We start from the raw sequence: 21,945 nt of genomic DNA, 5'->3' as shown, positions 1-21,945 counted from the left end.
CATTCCGAATGGACTGTTCCCACCGTGACACCCTAGTCCATTCCGAATGGACTGTTCCCACCGTGACACCCTAGTCCATTCCGAATGGACTGTTCCCACCGTGACACCCTAGTCCATTCCGAATGGACTGTTCCCACTGTGACGCCCTAGTCCATTCCGAATGGACTCTTCCCACCGCAACACCCGAGTCCATTCCGAATGGACTGTTCCCACTGTGACACCCTAGTCCATTCCGAATGGACTGTTCCCACTGTGACACCCTAGTCCATTCCGAGTGGACTGTTCCCACCGTGACACCCTAGTCCATTCCGAATGGACTGTTCCCACCGTGACACCCTAGTCCATTCCGAATGGACTGTTCCCACCGCACCACCCTAGTCCATTCCGAATGGACTTTTCCTACTGTGATGCCCTAGTCCATTCCGAATGGACTGTTCCCACCGTGACACCCTAATCCATTCCGAATGGACTGTTCCCACCGTGACACCCTAGTCCATTCCGAATGGACTGTTCCCACTGTGACACCCTAGTCCATTCCGAATGGACTGTTCCCACCGTGACACCCTAGTCCATTCCGAATGGACTCTTCCCACCGTGGCACCCTAGTCCATTCCGAATGGACTGTTCCCACCGCAACACCAGAGTCCATTACGAATGAACTCTTCCCACCATGACACCCTAGTCCATTCCGAATGGACTGTCCCCACCGTGACACACTAGTCCATTCCGAATGGACTGTTCCCACCGTGACACCCTAGTCCATTCCGAATGGACTGTTCCCACTGTGACACCCTAGTCCATTCCGAATGGACTCTTCCCACCGCAACACCCGAGTCCATTCCGAATGGACTGTTCCCACAGCACCACCCTAGTCCATTCCGAATGGACTGTTCCCACCATGATACCCTATTCCATTCCGAATGGACTGTTCCCACAGCACTGCCCTATTCCATTCCGAATGGACTGTTCCGACTGTGACACCCTAGTCCATTCCGAATGGACTTTTCCTACTGTGATGCCCTAGTCCATTCCGAATGGACTCTTCCCACCGTGACACCCTAGTCCATTCCGAATGGACTGTTCCCACCGTGACACCCTAGTCCATTCCGAATGGACTGTTCCCACTGCGACGCCCTAGTCCATTCCGAATGGACTCTTCCCACCGCAACACCCGAGTCCATTCCGAATGGACTGTTCCCACAGCACCACCCTAGTCCATTCCGAATGGACTGTTCCCACAGCACCACCCTAGTCCATTCCGAATGGACTTTTCCTACTGTGATGCCCTAGTCCATTCCGAATGGACTGTTCCCACCGTGACACCCTAGTCCATTCCGAATGGACTGTTCCGACTGTGATGCCCTAGTCCATTCCGAATGGACTCTTCCCACCGTGACACCCTAGTCCATTCCGAATGGACTGTTCCCACCATGACACCCTAGTCCATTCCAAATGGACTGTTCCCACCGTGACACCCTAGTCCATTCCGAGTGGACTGTTCCCACCATGACACCCTAGTCCATTCCGAATGGACGGTTCCCACTGCGACGCCCTAGTCCATTCCGAATGGACTCTTCCCACCGCAACACCCGAGTCCATTCCGAATGGACGGTTCCCACTGCGACGCCCTAGTCCATTCTGAATGGACTGTTCCCACCATGACACCCTATTCCATTCCGAATGGACTGTTCCCACCGCACCACCCTAGTCCATTCCGAATGGACTGTTCCCACCATGACGCCCTATTCCATTCCGTATGGACTGTTCCCACCATGACACCCTATTCCATTCCGAATGGACTGTTCCCACTGTGACACCCTAGTCCATTCCGAATGGACTGTTCCCACCGTGACACCCTAGTCCATTCCGAATGGACTGTTCCCACTGTGACACCCTAGTCCATTCCGAATGGACTGTTCCCACTGTGACACCCTAGTCCATTCCAAATGGACTGTTCCCACCGTGACACCCTAGTCCATTCCGAATGGACTGTTCCCACTGTGACACCCTAGTCCATTCCGAATGGACTGTTCCCACCGTGACACCCTAGTCCATTCCGAATGGACTGTTCCCACCGTGACGCCCTAGTCCATTCCAAATGGACTCTTCCCACCGTGACACCCTAGTCCATTCCGAATGGACTGTTCCCACCGTGACACCCTAGTCCATTCCGAATGGACTGTTCCCACCGTGACACCCTAGTCCATTCCGAATGGACTGTTCCCACCGTGACGCCCTAGTCCATTCCAAATGGACTCTTCCCACCGTGACACCCTAGTCCATTACGAATGGACTGTTCCCACTGTGACACCCTAGTCCATTCCGAATGGACTGTTCCCACCGCAACACCCGAGTCCATTCCGAATGGACTGTTCCCACTGTGACACCCTCGTCCATTCCGAGTGGACTGTTCCCACCATGACACCCTAGTCCATTCCGAATGGACTGTTCCCACCGTGACACCCTATTCCATTCCGAATGGACTGTTCCCACTGTGACGCCCTATTCCATTCCGTATGGACTGTTCCCACCATGACACCCTAGTCCATTCCGAATGGACTGTTCCCACCATGACACCCTAGTCTATACCTCAAGTCATCACAATACCCTCTCCTATTACCTCGACACCTTCCCAAGTATGCACAGGTGAAATAGTAATTCTCTGATCCTTCTTACAATTTAATACCGTGTATTCACTGTTCACGATGTAGTCTCCTCTACACTGGGGAGACTAAATGCAGACTGGGTGATTATTTTGCAGAATGCCTCCGTTCAGTCCACAAAAGTGGACCTAAATGTGCAGTCACCTGTTATTTTAAATATTTGCTTCATTCCCGTTCTGACCTAGTTGTCCTCAGCCTCCTAAAACTGTTCCAATGAAGCTCGGTATAGGTTCAGGAATAAAACCTCGGGCGCGATTCTCTGTCCCACCGCTCCCCCACCTGCAGTGGGATTCTCCGTCCCGCCTCACTCGTTTTCTAGTGCGGCACACCCCCGCTGGCAGCAGGATTCTCCATCCCAGGGTTTCCCATGCCAGCCCTGCACCGTCGGGAAATTGTGGGTGTGAGCGTGCTGCCGGCGAAATGGAGGATCCCGCCGATTGAGAATCCAGATCCTCATCTTTCAATGAGGCACTTTACAGCCTCTAGGCTTAACTTTGAGTTCAACAATTTCAGATAATAACCTCTGCTGCCTCCAATTTAAAAATTTTATGATTGAAGCTTCCACTTCCATTTGCAGCTTCTGTCGACACAAGTTTGTTTCTTGTCCCATTAACATCTCCTTTTGCACCATCATCACTTTAGTCATTTTATCTCTCCAGCCTTCCACACAATCACAGGTATTTCCCATTGTCCTTCCCCCTTTCCTTTTCTCTCTATTAAGACTTGTTGGGCTGATAGGGGTGCTGGAGGGGAGGTTAGTGGCACTGTTAAGTGAATACGGTCCCAATTGGGACGATGTGGGATTCGCAAAGAAGGTGTTTGGGGCCATCCCCAACTTGGACACACACGAACTGATAGTGGGGGGGGGGGGACTGGAACTTGGTGCAGGAGCCAAGGTTGGACAGGTCACGGCCACGCTCGCTGGTCCCATCAGGGGGGGGCAAAGGCGTTGGCTGGGCTATTGGTGGAAATGGGAGGGGTGGACCCGTGGAGATTTCTGCACCCGAGGGAACGGGAGTACTCATTTTTCTCAGCAGTCCATAAGGTATACTCGTGGATCAACTTTTCCGTGGTGGGGAAGGCTTTGCTGGCTGGGGTTAAGGGGTCGGAATACTCGGCAATTGCAGTGTCAGGTCATGCTCCGCATTGGGTGGATATGGTACTGGAGAAGGGGGTAGCACAGAGGCCGAGAAATTAGATGTGGGACTTTTGGGGGACCAAGGGTTCTGTGACAAAATTGAAAAGGTAATTGAGGAATATGTAGGTTTCAACTGTACGGGTGAGGTGTTGAAGGCAGTTGTCTGGGAGGCTCTAAAGGCGGTGGTGAGGGGTGAGGTGATTGGAGCGGCAGAGGGTAATAGATGAGATGTTGGAGGTAGACAGGAGTTATGCAGAAGATGGGGATCCAGCGAAGCCGGAAAAGAGGAAGAAACTACAGGTGAGCTTTGACCGACTATCTACCAGGAAGGCGGTGCGCCAACTGAGACGAGCAAGGGGTGCAGTTTGCGAACATGGAGAAAAGGCGGGGTGGATGTTAGCAGGTCAGCTCCGGAGGGAGGCAACGGTAAAGGAAATTGTTCACGTGAGGGATAGGGCAGGGAAGTTAGTGGTGGCTCCGGATCTGATTAACAAGGTTTTTGAGGAATTTTATGAGAGGTTGTACAGGTCAGAGTCACCTGGGGGAGACCGTGAGATGCAGGAATTTCTAGATGGGTTGGAGTACCCGAGGTTAGGGGAGGGGGACAGGGCTACATTAGAAGGAGCGATAGTGGAGCAAGTGAGAAAGGATGCGATTGGGAGGATGCAGTCGGGGAAGGTGGCAGGGCCGGATGGGTTTCCGGTGGAATATTATAAAAAATTCAAGGATAAACTGGCACCCCTGATGGTGGGGATGTTTGAAGAAGTGATAGGGAAGGGGGTGTTGCCACAAACCTTGGTGCAGGGATCGATTTCCCTGTTGCTAAAAAAAGATAAGGATCCGACGGAGTGTGGGTCGTATAGGCCCATATCACTTCTGAATGTGGACGCAAAAGTATTGGCGAAGGTACTGACGGGTAGGCTGGAGGAGTGCCTTCCGAAGGTGATAGGGGAGGATCAGACAGGGTTCGTGAGAGGGAGGCAGCTCTTTTCAAACGTTAGAAGGGTATTGAACGTCTTTATGGCACCGGCAGAGGGGAAGGAAATAGAGGTAGTTGTGGCATTGGACGCTGAGAAGGCATTTGACCAGGTAGAATGTGGGTACTTGATGGCAGTTCTGGAGCGGTTTGGGATTGGACCAAGATTTGTGAACTGGGTAAAGCTACTATATAAGGAGCCGAGGGCGACTGTCCACACAAATAACATCAGCTGGAGATACTTTTCTCTCCACCGTGGGACGAGGCAGGGATGTCCTATGTCCCCCCTGCTGTTTGCACTCGCGATTGACCCATTGGCCATCGCATTAAGAAGTTTGGGGGTATGGAAAGGGGGAGGGGGGGGGGGGGGAGAGGATAGAGCATAGGGTGTCCTTATATGCCCATGACTTGCTGTTATACGTGTCGGAACTGAGTGTGTCAATAGGGGGAATATTGGAGCTGCTTCGAGTGTTCATATGTTTCGGTCCTGTCCAAAGCTAGAGGATTAATGGAAGGAGGGTTTTAGGGTAATTTCTAAAGTGGTGCACGTGAAACTAGACCTGGACACTCGGGAGTCCATATTCGGGGTGTCCGACCAGCCAGGGTTGGAAACGGGTGCGGAGGCAGATGGTGCAGCCTTTGCCTCGTTGATCGCCCGAAGGCGGAGCCTGATAGGTTGGAGAGCAACCTTTCCACCCTATGCCCTGGCGTGGCGGGGGGACCTGTTGGAATTCTTGACTCTTGAGAAGGTTAAGTTTGAACAGAGGGGAAGGATGGAGGGGTTCTATAATTCATGGGCATTATTCATTATGCACTTTGAAGAACTGGATAACATCGAACATTAGTTGGGGTGTGTGGGTGGGATGGTTGGGGGGGAGGAGGGGCTGTGTGTGTTAATGGCCACTATGGGTGATCCCCAATTCCTTTTTGTTATTTGTTTGTGTGAACATGCGGGCTAATGTTTGGGGTTTGGTGGGAGGATGGGATTGTTGTTATTGATATGGGGATTGACATATTTGTTACTGATTATTGTTTATTGTTGGTGGGTGTAAATTTGGGAGAAAATGTGAAAAAGGAGAATAAAAATATTTAAAAAGACATGTTGGGCTGGATTCTCCGCAGCCCAGCGGCGAAATCGCGCTTGGCGCGGGGGCGGAGAATCCAATTTCACGCCGAAATCGGGCCCGCCGCCAGTTTGGCGATTCTCAGGTATCCGAGAATCAGCGTGATCGCGGAGTACTCTGTGCGGCGGGGGGCCCATTGTCAGAAGCTCGCCCAGTGATCCTCCGCTCCCGACCGGCTGAGTTCCCGTCGGCGTGGTTCTAACCACCTATCGCCGGTCAGGATGCTCGCGTGGCAGCTGCGGACTCAGTCCGCGGCTGTCCTGGTGGGGGGGGCAGGGGGATCGGACACTGGTGGGCGGGGGGCCTTATAGGCAGCCAGGGGACAGATCGGCGCGGTCAGATCTTCGGGCGCATGGCCGATTGGGGTGGGGCTCTAATTTCTATGCCTCCGCGGTCTGAGGCCACGTTGGAGGCCACCGCCGTGTGCATGTGCAAACTCAAAACCAGAGGTGTGGGGGCCCGTATCCGCAGCTAAAGCTGCGTGAATTACTCTGGGTCCCTGCTAGCCCCCTGCAGGTCAGTGAATCGGCTCCACTTTTTCACAGGACTCTTCAGAGTAAAACGCCAGCGTTTGTACGCCGGCATAGGGACATAGTCCCATTTTGGGAAAATCCAGCCCATTGCACTTAACTTCTTCCAGTTCTGACTTTTATAAATTCATGCATGGGATGTGAGTAACCAGCATTTGTGCCTTATCCCCAACTGCCCTCAGGAAGGTGGTGACGAACTGTCGTCATGAACTGCTGCGGTGTACGTACATGGTGCTGTTAGGAAGGGACTTCCAGGATTTTGACCCAGTGACAAGTGAACGAATTACGATATATTTCCAAGTAAGGATGATGAGGGGAATCTGCAGTTGGTGGTTTCCACCTGTCTGCTGCTTTTGTCCGAGGTGCTAGATGTCTCAGGTTTGGAAGGTGTTGTCGAAGAAGGCTTGTGAGTTACTGCAGTGAATTTTGTGTGTTATGTACACAACCGCTGCTGTGTGCCGGTGGTGAAGAGAGTGAATGTTTGAGTTGGTAAATGTGGTGCCAATCAAGCAGGTTGCTTTGTCTTGGATGGTGTTGAGCTTCTTGAATGTAACTGGAGCTGCACTCATCCATGCAAGTGGAGAATATTCCATCACACTCCTGACTTGTGCCTGTAGATGCTGGGCAGGGGAATGATGGAGGGTGAATTACTCGCCAAAAGATAGTTGTCAATATTTAAAAATATTATTCCTGATACTGGATTTTAAATTAAGATACAAATAAAATGACAATCATATTTTACAAGTTTTAATGCATTTTATTTTTAGATTCTCTTTTTACCCACATAATTCAGGTTCTATAATACACCCAAAGCCTTGAAAGAATTGAATCTCTAACAAAATGCTCCATGTGATGCAGCGTTAGGAAAAATATTGAATATCTGGACCGAATATCAGCATTTTACAGTCAATGTAAACATTTTACTGTGCAAAAACTTGCACGTGCATATCCCATTTTGTAAAATGTCCCAAGGTGCTTTACAGGAGAGTTACCAAACATAATTTGACACCAAGCCATGTAAGGTAATATTAGGATAAATCACCAAAAGCTTCAAAAAATATGTAGGTTTGAAGGAGTGCCTTTCTTAAAGTAGGCTGAGGGGTTGAGGGGGTAATTCCACAGCTGAAGACACAGCCACAAATAGCAAAGCAATTAAAACTGGGTATCGGCTCAAGAGGTCAGAATTGGAGGAGGTCTGCTGAAAGGTCAATGCCCTGATCTGTCAACTTTTGTTTCTCACTTTACAGACACTGCCAGATCTGCTGCGTATTTCCAGAATTTTCCATTTCTATTTCTGATTTCTGGCATCTACCATATTTTGCTTTTGCAGAATTGGAACAACTGAAGGGCTGGACGGGATTACAGAGATGAAGGGGGACGACAGAAACAAGGATGAGGATTTTAAATCAGAGGCGGTGTCTCCAGACCGGGATCTTATCGAAGTCAGGGAGCACAGGGTTAACAGGGTGAATGGAACTTTGTGAGTTAGGATACAGGTGGGCAGAGTTTCAGATAAGTGGCAGATGGGAGACCATCCAGGAGAGCAATAGGTTAGACAAGTCCAAGGGTAACAGAGGCACAAATATGGGTTTCAACAGCAGATGGGCTGAGACACGGGCATGATGCCGATGTTTCAGAAGTTGAAGTAAGCACTCTTGATGATGTAGTTGGCGTAGGGGCGGAGGCTCATCTTGGGGTGAAATATAACACCAAGGTTGTGAACAGTCTGCTCCAGCCTCAGACAGCTCTCGGAGAGATCCATAGTCATTTTCTGACTCACTGAAAACACGAGAACTATACAGCCTAATGTACTGTGGCAATTATCACACATCAACAATGTAACGTTAATATTTTTGTGGCATAAAATACTTCAGCAGTAAACATTTCCTACAAATATAGCATCCTTCCCAGTTAGAAAAAGATTTCAGTTTTTAAATATATAAATCCAGTTTGTGAACATTCAGAGAGCAGGCATTATTTCATAGTGATATAAAGCTACAATGAGTAAGTTGAGTCTGAATTTCTATAACGCTCAACGTTGAGTGTTCAATACATTACATCCCCAAAAGTCATGTTATAGCAGCTCTTTAGAAAATTGAAAGAAAATCACAGAGATTTATTTATACAGAGGCACATTCCCAGTGAAAAAAACATTTACACAGTGGTCAGTTTTTAAACCAGGGCCTGCAGAAGAAAAAAACAAATCATTAGTTTAAAATACAAAAAGATCAATCCAGTAAATACTAAGGGGCAGAATTTCTGTAAAGGTCACTGATCTCCCACTTTAATTCTGACTGATCTCCTGGAGAAATTGTATGAACTGCCACCTGTGCCATATCTCCCAGGTTTCCTCTCAAAACGGTTCGGGAGAATCTGCATTGAAATTATTGGTGAAAGTCTATAATTACTGAATGGACAGGATGAATATTGTGGGCTGGATTCTCCGAGCCTCCACGCCGAAATCGCGTTCGATGTGGGAGCGGAGAATGGCCATTTACCCGGAAATTGGGACCGACGCCGCTGAAGCTATTCTCCGATCCCCGGAGAATCGCTCGCACGCGATCTATGCGGTGCGGGTAGGGGGCCATTGACAGAGGCCCTCCCTGCAATTCTCTGCACAAAACTGGGTGAGTTCCCGACGGCGTGGTTCTAACCACGTATCGGCCGTTGGGAACCTCGGGTGGCGGCTACGGACTCAGTCCGCGGCTGCCCTGGTTGGGGGCCTCATGGACGGCCAGGGGAGCGATCGGGCGGCACGGACCCGCAGGCGCGCACGATCTCGGGCCTACATTTTTCATGACGGTCTGCGGTTTGAGTCCGCCATGTCGCACGACGCGGCCGCCACAGGCCGCCGCTGTCTGCATGCGTGGACTCCTAACCGGAAGTGCGGGGCCCCGTATCCGCAGCCAGAGCTGCGAGAAGCACTCCATGGCCTGCTAGCCCTCTGCAGGTAGGAGAATTGCTCAGGACTTTCTTAAGGAAAGTCCAGAGTGAAACGCAAGCGTTTTTACACTGGCGTGGGGACATAGTCCCATTTTTGGAGAGTCCAGCCCTGTGTTTCTCTGCTCTAAGCAAGGATTACAATTTTCATGCAGCTGCTTTAAATTGTCACACGGAGTGAATCTGATTGGCTGGACACTGGCACTGATGATGAGGAAGAGGAAAGTAGGATCGTCCATCCAGCATTTGTGACTGAGGATGCTTGCAAACGTTTAGCCTTGGATGTCTTGAACACATCCTCTGGGCTGCACCATTGTTAATGCAGCCTCTTCTTTAGTTCTCTGATTACCCACCGTCATTCATGTGGCAGGATGACAGGACATCCTCTAATTGTGGGTCTCCATAGTTCTTGCTATAGCATGCTGCCTATGGTGTTTTGCATGCAGGATGCTTTCTGTTGTAATCTCATTAGGCTTTTACATCACTATATAGAATACCTGATGCTGTACCTGGCACATCCTTTTACAATCTCCACTGGATTAAAGCAGATATTGCAGTTTTATGGAGGAATGAAAGATGTGCCTACATTAGAGATGATAGCTACAGTTGTATACAGTCAATGGCTAAAGCCATCAGGGATGCTTGATTTTTGACTGCTAATACTTGATGTTGGACATTGAAGTTCCTACATTCAGAGTATATTCTTTGTACAAAAAAACCTCTGCTCGTTTCACCTTGTGTTCAAGATGGAGGAGCACCAATTGAGAGAGTATGGCGATCAGCAAGAGGCCTTGTTCATGTGAAACTCTGTACCTCCATGCTGTTTGGAATCAATGATTTGGACACTTAAGGATGCATCAGTCAACATTGGTGGATCTCTCCTGCCCAACGGGACACATCTTACCCAGGGATAGTGGTAGAAGAAGTTTGGATGTTGGCTGATGGATATGGCCCCATGACTACATTAATGTCAAATTGTTGCTTCACTAGTCTTCAGGATAGCTCTCCTAAATGTGCACGAGTACCCAGACACAATGGAGGTCATGTGACGCTTTGGGTAGCACCCCTGCCTCTGAGCCCGAACTTCCGGTTTTGAGTCCCAGTTTAGGACTTGTTGGCCAAGAAAGCCTTCATAACACAAATAGGTTGATTTTCAACCTGAAAATCCTTCCAGCGCACACCAATTCCAGGCAGTAACAGCAGGAGAGATTCCTGGTCAGCCATGTAATGAAAAGAAAGTCAGAACCTCTACCATCACTATTCATAGCTCTGACTACAGTATGCATGCAAAAGTCCACATCGTCTCAGTCATTGGTACGATGCCACACCCACACTGAAGGATAAGATCGCATGGTTGACTGGGCTGTGATTTACTATTTCACATCCTTTCTTCCTTTATTCACTTTGACATCTCCAGTTGTTGCTTTGCTGAACCATTCCCTCACCTCTATCTTCGATGCTCTTTTCCCCAGCAAAACTGTCTCCCATCCCAATCAGTCCCCTGGTACAATCGCCACTTTCTGTCCCCAAATGCAGACTTGATGGTGTCTAGAATCTGAGCCTGCTTCGACTGGATTTGGATTACATCATGATCCATGGAGACTTATTTTTCGCCCACGACTACAGGAGAACAAAAGTAACCATCCCACCATTTTTCTCTATTGTCTTTCGGAACCCTTCAATCTTGCCTCTTCCACTCTCACCTCCACCAACTGTGAGGGTCTTAGAATGTCTTTATCACCAAGATAGAGACCATTTATTCAGCTGGCTTTGTTGATTCCACTCCATGCCAAGCTGTCGTTGAACAAAAAAGGAACAAATAACATTTCCATTGTGGTTACCTGGTTTTGCAGACGCTAGCGTTTACGGGGTTTCTTTGCATCACGTTTAGCAGTAGGTTGATTTTTTGCCTATTATATTAAAAGAATAAATAAGATGAAACAATAAAATATCACTCCACACGATTAAACAGCTCGTTTCTATTCGGGAAGCTGAAACAAGCAGGAAGATAACTCTGGTTCTCATTATTTTGCATAAGGCAAAATATTTAATGAGGTAAGAACCCAGTTCTGCTCACCTGTCAATCGTATGCAAAATAAAATGTTTAAAAAGAAGATGAAATATAATCTTGCAACTTCTATCTGCACCCCCACCTGTGGCCAAAAGGCCCCTTGCTCCTCCACAGACACAGGACCCTCCGCACCCTGAACCTCCCCAATGGAAGCCCCTGGCATTGCCAGGTATGATTCTCGCCTCCTGGGGTCTGTACTTACCTGTGTGTCCCTGGCAGGAACCCAAGTCCCCATTGGTCCAGACCAGCATGATATGATGTCGTTGGGGGGGACGGGCGGAATTGCTAACATGTGGATACATTACAATGAGGAAGCCCGATAATGAGATGTAAATGTATGGTAATGATATTCCCAGTCTTTCATGCCATAACCCCATTACATCACTGGCAGGGTGTGGGAACAATCTGATTGGGAACTCCTGCTGGCGTGAAAGGCATTTGGGGGCTCCCGTTGGATTCTCTGCCCCCATCCACCTACCAAAAATGGGGGGGTGGGGGGGGGGTGGAAAGAGAGAATCTTAGCCAAGGTGTTTCTCCAAAGGTATGTCCCTCCCATCCTACGTCATCTGCCAGTAGTGTTATAAATTACACAGTTATCTGCTCCTTTAAAGGCAGTAATTTAGTATTGCAATAGGCTGAGGGACAGAAATCTAGTCCCACTATCCTTCAGCTCAAAAGAGAAGCCTTTCCCATCAAGTGGGAAATGTACCATTGAATAAATCCGAGCTTGTCATTTATGTGGAGGATATCTGGTGCAGAGAAATTGAAAATTTAATGACATGACTCAGTCATTCAGCAAACCCAGGAATTGGTCTATTTTATTTTTGCTGGTACATATAAAATTTCCAATTAAGAGTCACACCACTCATGGATAGGTTCAGCTAATATGTGGAAGGCAGTTCCTGAATGCAACTGATTCACCGTGGCAAGGAAGTAAACAATTTCAACAAGTAATACATTCAGCTGCTAATGTATTTTTTTATTTCACACCAAAGCATTCCTGCTCATACTTGACTTTACCTTTGGTGATTTTGGTCCTACGTCACTGGTTTTGGGGGTTGAAGCAGTCTTATGCATTTGTTCATTGTTACGGATAGAAAAGCTCATATCAAAGCTCCAAAACCTAGGACTTGGCTCCTTACTCTGCAACTGGATCCTAGACATTCTGACCCACAGACCACAATCAGCAATAATAAACAACGCCACCTCCACAATAGTCCTCAATACCGGGGCCCCGCAAGGCTGCGTACTTAGCCCCCTACTCTACTCACTGTACACACACGACTGCGTGGCAAAATTTGGTTCCAATTCCATCTACAAGTTTGCTGATGATACGACCATAGTGGGCCGGATCTCGAATAACGAGTCAGAATACAGGACGGAGATAGAGAACCTAGTGAAGTGGTGCAACGACAACAATCTATCCCTCAATGCCAACAAAACTAAAGAGCTGGTCATTGACTTCAGGAAGCAAAGTGATGTACACACCCCTGTCAGCATCAATGGGGCCGAGGTGGAGATGGTTAACAGATTCAAATTCCTAGGGGTGCACATCACCAAAAATGTGTCCTGGTCCACCCACGTCGACGATACCACCAAGAAAGCACAACAGCACCTATACTTCCTCAGGAAACTAAGGAAATTTGGCATGTCCACAACAACTCTAACCAACGTTTACAGATGCAGCATAGAAAGCATCCTATCTGGCTGCATCACAGCCTGGTATGGCCCAAGACCGCAAGAAACTTCAGAGAGGTGTGAACACAGCCCAGTCCATCACACAAACCTGCCTCCCATCCATTGACTCCATCTACACCCCCCGCTGCCTGGGGAAAGCGGGCAGCATAATCAAAGATCCCTCCCACCCGGCTTACTCACTCTTCCGACTTCTTCCATCGGGCAGAAGGTACAAAAGTCTGAGAACTCGCATGCACAGACTCAAAAACAGCTTCTTACCTGCTGTTACCAGACACCTGAACGACCCTCTTATGGACTGACCTGATTAATACTACACCCCTGTATGCTTCACCTGATGCCAGTGTCTGTGTATTTACATTGTGTACCTTGTGTTGCCCTATTGTGGATTTTCTTTTCTTTTCTTTTTCATGTACTTGATGATCTGTTTGAGCTGTTCGCAGAACAATACTTTTCACTGTACCTCGGTACACGTGACAATAAACAAATCCAATCCAGCAAATCCAATCCAAACTGCAGCTTTAAACCTATCCACTCAGTGTGGATGAGCGCTTTGTTCAGTGGGCTCAATATGGAAAGGCTGTAATATTTCACAGTATGGATACATTCTGGAGATCTTTAATTTTAAGAAAAATTATACAATTAGAATACTTGTTTTAAAAAATGTACATGTATTCAGAAAATTTAGCCTTCAAAGTACCATTTTATCCAGTGAGGGAATTCTAGAGGAATACCTCGAATGCGGGGCAGCACGGTGGTACCGTGGATAGCACTGCAGCCTCACGGAGCCGAGGTCCCAGGTTCCATCCCGGCCCTGGGTCACTGTGTGGAGTTTGCACATTCTCTCTGTGTTTGTGTGGGTTTCACCCCTAAAGATGTGCAGGTTAGGTGGATTGGCCACACTAAATTGCCCCTTAATTGGAAAAAATGAATTGGGTACTCTAAATTTATATTTAAAAAAAGGAATACATCGAATGAAAATACTCATTCTTCTAAGAAAATTACTGAACGTATTACTAATTTTCTTACTTGCATGGAAACCATTGAATTGGTTATTTCAGCAGGGCTGCCAGCAGGGAGGAAGTCCCAATGAAGAAAGTAAACACGATTTATTCTCATTAAAATTGGTGAGATCGCAACTTCAAAATCAGCTCGAGAACAATGCTCAAGCCACGAAATCTAGGAAACCCACACTGTTGGAAAAATTTCTCCCAATTTATTCACATTTGTTGTAAAACATTGTGCCAGAATTCAGCTGCTGCATTTCCCCTCCCGGGATTAAGAGGCGAGGCAGATTTTTTTCTGTTACTGCACATTAGATAAAGGATCGACTGCACACAATGAATAAAATAAATCTGTGCAAGGAGAATCACAAATCCACAAAAGGAACCTGACTGGTGATTTGACCATTGGGGTAGGCCGCTCCAATCAATGTCCATCTATTGGCTGCATCCAGTTCTTTTGCACCAATGATAAGAAGAGGGAAACAGTTCCAGTTGAATGACTAACATGGGCACAGACACCTTGGACAAAGCGATTTTCATAAATGGTCGTCTTCTGTAAATTCTGTAAACTGTGATTTTTTTATTTCTTGCTTGAGTGAAATAAAATGATTTGTAGGCAGAGTATTCCAGTATGGGAAGTTCAAATGAAAGGGTTTCACTAAAACACCAGTAGACATAGCCTCCATGGGCCCTGTACTGGTAGCAAGGTAGGCAGGGAACAAAGGAAAACAGATTTAAAAAAAAGAGTATGCTGATCCAAATCTTAATGGCATCAAAAAATGCACAGCACTGTGATCTTCCTTTGTCCCTGGTAAATGGGATTAAGGTACAGATCAGCCACAAATCCACTAAATGGTGGAATGTTTTCCAGAGTTTGAATGGCTCACTCCTGTTTCTATGATGGAGGGGAGAAAGAGAAAAGGGAAATCTGCCAGAGAACTGAGGGATGATTCTACAATCCAATGCTTGAGTGGGCAACAGCACTCACAGATAGTACAGCCTGGGAAATGCAGCAAATGATATTCCATCCACTGATTCTAATCAGGAAGATTCGAGGAAACATGTTTGAGAAAAAACAGTTTAGGGTTCAAAACACTGAATACATAAACATGCTGGCAGTAATAGGCCATTACCTCTTTCTGCTTAGACACCTGTGCCCCAGCATGTGAAGCAGAAGAACCGGAGTCGAAATCCGATGACATACTCTCTACTAGATCTTCCTTGGTCAGCAACTGTCAGGGAACATGACAATCAGTCTTAAACGTAATATAGATCAGAGATACATTGAATAAAATCAAACCAATTTAAACATTAAAAATACAATTCCTTAATGCTATGGCAATATTATTTTAGAAGTAATGTGTCTTTGCAAAATTTTGTTCCTTGGTCAGCAGGCAGCCTCAGCCAATGCAACCAAAATACTGGAAGAATTAGCAAAGTACCATAAAGGTGCAGAATGACTCTGATTTGAAGGCAATGTCTCTGTTGAGACTGGGGCCTTGAACTGGTAGGCATTGGGGCCAAAATGGTTGGAGAGGTGCCCCCTCACCCACATGTATGTTTACTCCCCCCCCCCCTCCCCCAACCCTGGACAGGGCATTCCCCCCCACCACTCAAAGGTTTGGGCAACTCCCTCCCACCACACAAGCATCAGGGTGACCCCTGCTTTGCTGGCATCGGGGTACCCCCTTGCTGGCATCAACCCCACCCCTCCTTCATAGTCTCCAGCCCCAACACAACAATGCATACACAACCCAAATCCCCGCTCTACTATCGGACCCACCCCCACACACGAGGGGAACCGCTCCAATGGGACTCTGCAGAGGGCCCGCCCTTGGCACTACCAATCTGGCATTGCCAACCTGGCACTGCCAACCATTGCCAAGCCATGTCAGTTACCATCCAGGGACTATACTCACTTCCGAGCCCCCAGCAAAGTCACCACAACTGTTTTTTGTTTCCGAAAACCAGTAGTGATTCGCACCGGCGTGACGTTACGCTGACTGAGTGGAAGGATAAGGCGTGGGCGGACGTTATAGCGTCACGGCCGGCCAATAGATGTCAATGTATTTCAAAAAATGGAAATCAGGTTCATGTCCAGAAACATCGCTGGCAGGGGGCAGGCAGATCTCAAACTGAGATCTCACTGGTGCAAATACTGTTTTGGCCCTCTCACGAGATTTCGCAGCCATACCGGGATTTGAGCTGTCCCAAAACACTCCACCCATGAACACAAGAAATAGGAGTAGGGCACTCAGCCCATCGAGTCTGCTTATATTTACACTGCAACAAAGTTACTGTGAAAATTCCCTAGTCGCCACATTCCGGTGCCTCTTTGGGTACACAGAGGGAGAATTCAGAATGTCCAATTCATCTAACAAGCACCACTTTTGGAACTTGTGGGAGGAAACCCACGCAAACACTGGGAGAATATGCAGACTCCGTACAGACAGTGACCCAAGCCGGGAATTGAACATGGGTCCCTGAAGCTGTGAAGCAACTGTGCTAACCACTGTGCTAACGTCCCACCCACCTCTCCCCAAATCCCTCAATTCCCTGAGAGACAAAAATCTATCTCAGCCATAAATGTACTCAACAATGCAGCATTCACAATGATGGAGAACTCCAAAGGTTCACAATCCTTTGAGTGAAGTAATTTCTTCATATCTCAGTACTAAATGATTGGCCCTCTTATCCTGAGGCTGTGCCCCCATGTTTTAGACTCCCCAATTGGTGGAAACAATTGCTGAATGTCTCTCATTCTTCTAAACTCCAGAGAACATAAGCTCCATTTATTTAACAGTGATGGGAATAAATTGTCAGTGGGATAAATTACAATTTTTCTGCCTTTTATCTTCACATTTCTCTTGTCCTCCTGCCCGACAGCAAGAAGGACAACACATTTTATTTCTTCCAAAACTCAGAATAAGTGCGCGATCCTCCAGTCTTGAACAACGGCTGGAGTTATGATTTGTATTGAGTGAAGTGATACCTTTAACCAACTTCTATCACTCCCCTCTACAAAATAAACTCGTGAGAGATACTGATTATGGAATGGTATCCTGAGGGGTTGCTCATAAGATAATCAGTTGAGCTTTACCTTCTCTGGTGCCTTTGGTTTTGCTCCTGGACCGGTGGAGGAAGAAGCCACTTTACCTTTATCCTGTTACAACAAACAACTTCATCAGATTCCTCCAAGGAATATCAGAATTATTTAGAACTTATAAAGCAGCTGTCACAGCAGCAACACAAATACTTCAGCATCTGAGAGTGAAATCACTACCGTGTAAATGTGGTGTATACATATCAATGTAAACCTCATGAGACCTAAAGAAAGAGGTTCTAGAATAGGCCTTCTGGCCCCTCAAGTCTAGTCTGCCCCTCAGAGACCGTGAACCCTGGTTTTAGACTACTCATCTGGGGGACGCATCTTCCCAGCATCTACCTTGTCAAGCACCTTAAGAATTTGATATGTTTCAATGAGATCACCTCTCATTCTACTAAATTTAGTGATTATAGACTCAATCTCTCTCCAGAGGGCAATCCCCCCATTCCAGGAGTCAGTCCAGTAAACCACTGTTGCACTGCCCCATAGGCAAGTATATATTTCTTTAGATAAGGAGACTAAAACTGTCCCCTGTAATCCAGGTGTGGTCTCACCAAGGCCCTCGCCAATTGCTTAAATACTTCTTTGCTCTTCTACTCCTATCTTTTTGAGATGAAGACAAACATGCAATTATTCCCTAATTGCTCGCAGTTCCTGATGTTAAATGTTTGTGACTCCTGTACAAGGATATCCAGATTCCTCTGATTATCAGCAATCCTTATTTTACTGCATTTAAGAAACATTCTGCTTTTCTATTTTTTACTATGAAAATGGATAACTCAACATCTCTCCACATTATGTCCATCTGCCATGCTCTGTCCACTCATTTCACCAGCTTAAATCCTCTTCCAGCCTCTCTGTGTCCTCCTCTGCATGTGCTTTCCTAACTAACTTTGTATCATCAGCAAATTTGAATACGTAATACTCGATCCCCTCATCAAAGTCATTGATGCAGCTTGTAATAGAGGCCCTAGCAATGATCCTTGCGGCACGCCATTTGTAACGTCCTCCCAACAGTAAAATGGCATGTGTTTTCCTTCTCTGTTTGCTGTCCGTTAACCAATCCTCCACCCATGCTAATACATTACTCCCGATCCCATAAGCCCTAACTTTATGGAACAACCTCGTGTGACACCTTGAAAAACGCTTATTGTCACAAGTAGGCTTCAAATGAAGTTACTGTGAAAAGCCCCTAGTCGCCACATTCCGGTGCCTGTTCGGGGAGGCTGGTACGGGAATTGAACCGTGCTGCTGGCCTGCCATGGTCTGCTTTCAAAGCCAGCGATTTAGCCCTGTGTTAAACCAGCCCCTTATTGAAAATCCAAGTACACTACATACATAGATTCCCCATTTACACACCACCCAGTGACATCCTTCAAAAACTCAAACAGATCTTTCAGTCAGGATTTCCCTTTCATAAATCTGTATAAGCCTATTATGATTTTCCAAGTGCCCTGTTGCCACTAATAATAGATTCTTTCGATCAGTGAGTTGAACCGTCACCACATCATATTGCTGCATTAAACAATGGAGAGCACAGTGTGCTAATGTTAATTTTAGAATAACTATTCAGTATTTACATTTTTCGAATTACTGAGATTTTGGGATTATTTCTGCTCTTGTGCAGAAATAATTGCAGAAATATTTTTTAACATTCAAAAAATTTCTTGCCATTTTGTACCTACCAGGGTAGAAAAAAGGGGAAAAGGTGGATGCAATGTATTTGGATTTGAAAAAAGGCATTCCATGAGGTGCCACATGAACAATAAAAGGACACATATAGTTGGGGTAATACGTTAGCTTGGACAGAGGACTAGTGATTAAAGAAAAGGAAAAAACAGCAGAATAACAGGTCAGATTCAGTTTGGCGGCTATTAATGGTGGAGTGCTGCTAAGACCAGTGCTGTATCCTCAGCTATTCACAATCTAAGGAACTTACTTTAGATGAGGGACTGAGTGTAATATATCCAAGTTTGCTAATGATAGAAAGCTAGATGGGACAATATGAGGAAGACACATGGGGGGAGATATTAGCTCAGTGCAGCACTGCTTGATACCGACATGGATTCCACATGGGCAGGCAGCGCCACAAGCCATTCATTGCGGTTCTCTTATCAGCATCATTGAAAAACACTACATGGGACGTACAGGTGACATGACAGTTCCCATGACATTTAAGAATTGCGGAAAATTTAAATTAAGAAATTAAATTGGGATAAAATAAAATAAAACAGGGAGATGTATGAAGTGATGCTGAGATGTGAATCAACATATCAGTGAGAAAAGCAACTGTTTACCTAGGTGACTAGCGGAAAACAATGGAGGGGGTATAGAAAAGGAAACTTCAGAGTGGAGAGATAACAAAGTTGACGCATCTATGCCACAAGCAGATGCCACAGGGTGGATAACATCAAAGGGAATGAATGGTATGTCCATAGCACAATGACTAGGGAAAAGGGAAATAAATACAGGCACAGCTACCGTCAGCCAAACCCATCTGCAGAAACAGTCTCCCAAAACCAAGTTATTGCTAACAGGCAGCTGGTTAAAATCAAAACTCGAACTGAGCAGATTTCCCAAATGTGGCCACATAATGTGTGCATAGTAATTATTTGCTGGATTTAGCTCATAAAGTTACATAGTATTGGCTGTTGTTTGGGAATAAAGGCACCTCTCAGAGTTCAGGGAATTTAGGTAGTTGGGAACCAAGAGGTATTTTCATGTAACACTATGTGTATAGCCATCGGTGTACCTAAGTGTTCCAGTGGATTATAATCCTTTTCATGTGTTTTTTTCTTTTAAGTTAATAAATATTCTTTATTAATTGTTCACACAACAGCTGGACTATTCCTCCCTGGTTCACATATTTTTTTCACAGTATACGACATTGAAAATATACACCACTCAGAACCAGTGTTCCAAGTTACCCTTCTGGGTTTCGGGATATTCCTGCATTCAATATCAGCAGAGCTCTTAACAACATTGCTTTACCCTGGGAAATCAACATAGTCTGCTGCGCAGTGCTAGAAGAGTCTGCAAAGAGACATCCAGGTTAAGCAATTAGGTAAGAAGGTGGCAGATGGAGTAGAATGAGGGAAAATGGGAGGTTATTCACTTTGAAATGAAATGAAAATCGCTTATTGTCACAAGTCGGCTTCAAAGAAGCTACTATGAAAAGCCCCTAGTTGCCACATTACGGCGCCTGTTCGGGGAGGCTGGTACGGGAATTGAACTGCTGGCCTGCTTGAAAAGCCAGTGATTTATCCCAGTGTGCTAAATCAGCCCCTGGTAGTAAGAATGGAAAAACAACAGGCGAGATTCTCTGGCCTCACGTGTTTCTCAGCACCGGGAGGTGGCCCGGCGGGATCTTCTGGTCCTGCCGCTGTCAATGGGATTTCCCATTGAATCTACCTCCTGGCGCTGGGAAACCCGCAGCAGGGGTGTGCCGTCAGCAGGACTGGAAGATCCTGCCAGTGTGAACAGCCAAAAGATCGCAAAAAATATTTTTAAAATGGTGCAAACTATTAAATGTTGGCGTTCAGAGGGATTTGGGAGTCCTTGCACAAGAAACACAGAAAATTAATATGCAGGAATAGCAAGCAATTAGGAAAGCAAATGATCAATCGTATGTCAATCTTTAATGTAAAAGGGTTGGAGTACAAGGGTACAGTTTTCCAGCAATTGTACAGGGCTTTGGTGAGACCACAGCTTATGTGATCTCTGTATCTAAGGAAGGACACATTTGTCTTAAAGAGAGTGCGATGAAGGTTCACTAGATTAATTCCAGGGATGAGAGTGGTGTTCTATGAAGAGAGATTGAATATAACGTACTTTCTTGTGTGTAGAAGAATGGGAGGTGATCTACCTGAAACACAAGATTCTGAAAGGAGTGTCAGAGTAGCTGCAGAGAGGCTAACTGGGGCATGGACTCAGAATGAGGTAACAGACATTTCAAACTGAGAGGGGGAGAAATATCTTCATTCAGAAGATTGCAAATCGTAGCATTCACCAGTCCAGTGCCCCGTGATGCTTAGTGACTGAGTATATTCAAGACTGATATTGTTAAATGTTTAGATGCCAAGGCGATCAAGGGATATGGAGATATGGCGGAAATATGGAGTTGGGATGAAGAATAAGTCCCGATCCTATTAAATGAGCAAAAGGTTTGAGAAGCAATGTAGCCTGCTCCTGCATCTGTTTCTTATGCATACAGGAAACAATTTGAAAGCAGTAAAGTACTGAAGCAACAATTGAATTAATACAAATTAATTAGTTGGCTGCACCTTAGGATCAGCTTGCTCTATAAATCTGTAATCAGGAGGTAGCGATTCTTCAGTTTCTCCCACCAGTTCAGGCTTCTTGTTGGTATGATCAGTTTCCTGAAAATATGAAAACATGTTCTAAACAAAGTCACAAATATTGAGCTTGAATATTCATACACTATATTTATTTAAAGAAATGTTTGGCAAAATTAACTGAATGAAATAAATACTTGAAATGAAATGAAATGAAAATCCCTTATTGTCACAAGTAGGCTTCAAATGAAGTTACTGTGAAAAGCCCCTAGTCGCCACATTCCGGCGCCTGTTCGGGGAGGCTGTTACGGGAATTCTGTAATTATTCAGTTGCTTGGTAGTACAGAGCTTGAATGCGACTGAAAAGGGAGCCACTGCTAAAGGCTTTCATCTTCCAATCGTT

The 21,945-nt window shown here is 46.3% G+C and overlaps 1 protein-coding gene across 16 annotated transcripts in view; it reads right to left on the bottom strand.

Moving 5' to 3' along the window:
* Window positions 1–7,167: 7,167 nt before the first annotated feature.
* The window catches only part of cast (calpastatin), a 318,006-nt gene continuing 303,228 nt past the window's right edge, over window positions 7,168–21,945 (bottom strand). For all 16 annotated transcript variants that reach the window (XM_072516336.1, XM_072516333.1, XM_072516334.1 and 13 more), the window contains 5 exons: window positions 21,531–21,626; window positions 17,242–17,304; window positions 15,275–15,373; window positions 11,213–11,281; window positions 7,168–8,615 (listed from right to left, as the gene is read on the bottom strand). In XM_072516336.1, coding sequence (XP_072372437.1) covers window positions 11,228–11,281; window positions 15,275–15,373; window positions 17,242–17,304; window positions 21,531–21,626 — 312 coding nt within the window. In that variant the 3' untranslated portion in view covers window positions 7,168–8,615; window positions 11,213–11,227. The remainder of the gene's footprint in view (window positions 8,616–11,212; window positions 11,282–15,274; window positions 15,374–17,241; window positions 17,305–21,530; window positions 21,627–21,945) is intronic.

This window comes from Scyliorhinus torazame, chromosome 9, assembly GCF_047496885.1.
Source record: "Scyliorhinus torazame isolate Kashiwa2021f chromosome 9, sScyTor2.1, whole genome shotgun sequence".
Taxonomy (NCBI): Eukaryota; Metazoa; Chordata; class Chondrichthyes; order Carcharhiniformes; family Scyliorhinidae; genus Scyliorhinus; species Scyliorhinus torazame.
Note: the sequence above shows the minus strand (reverse complement) of the source record. Positions and strands in the feature narration are given on the sequence as shown.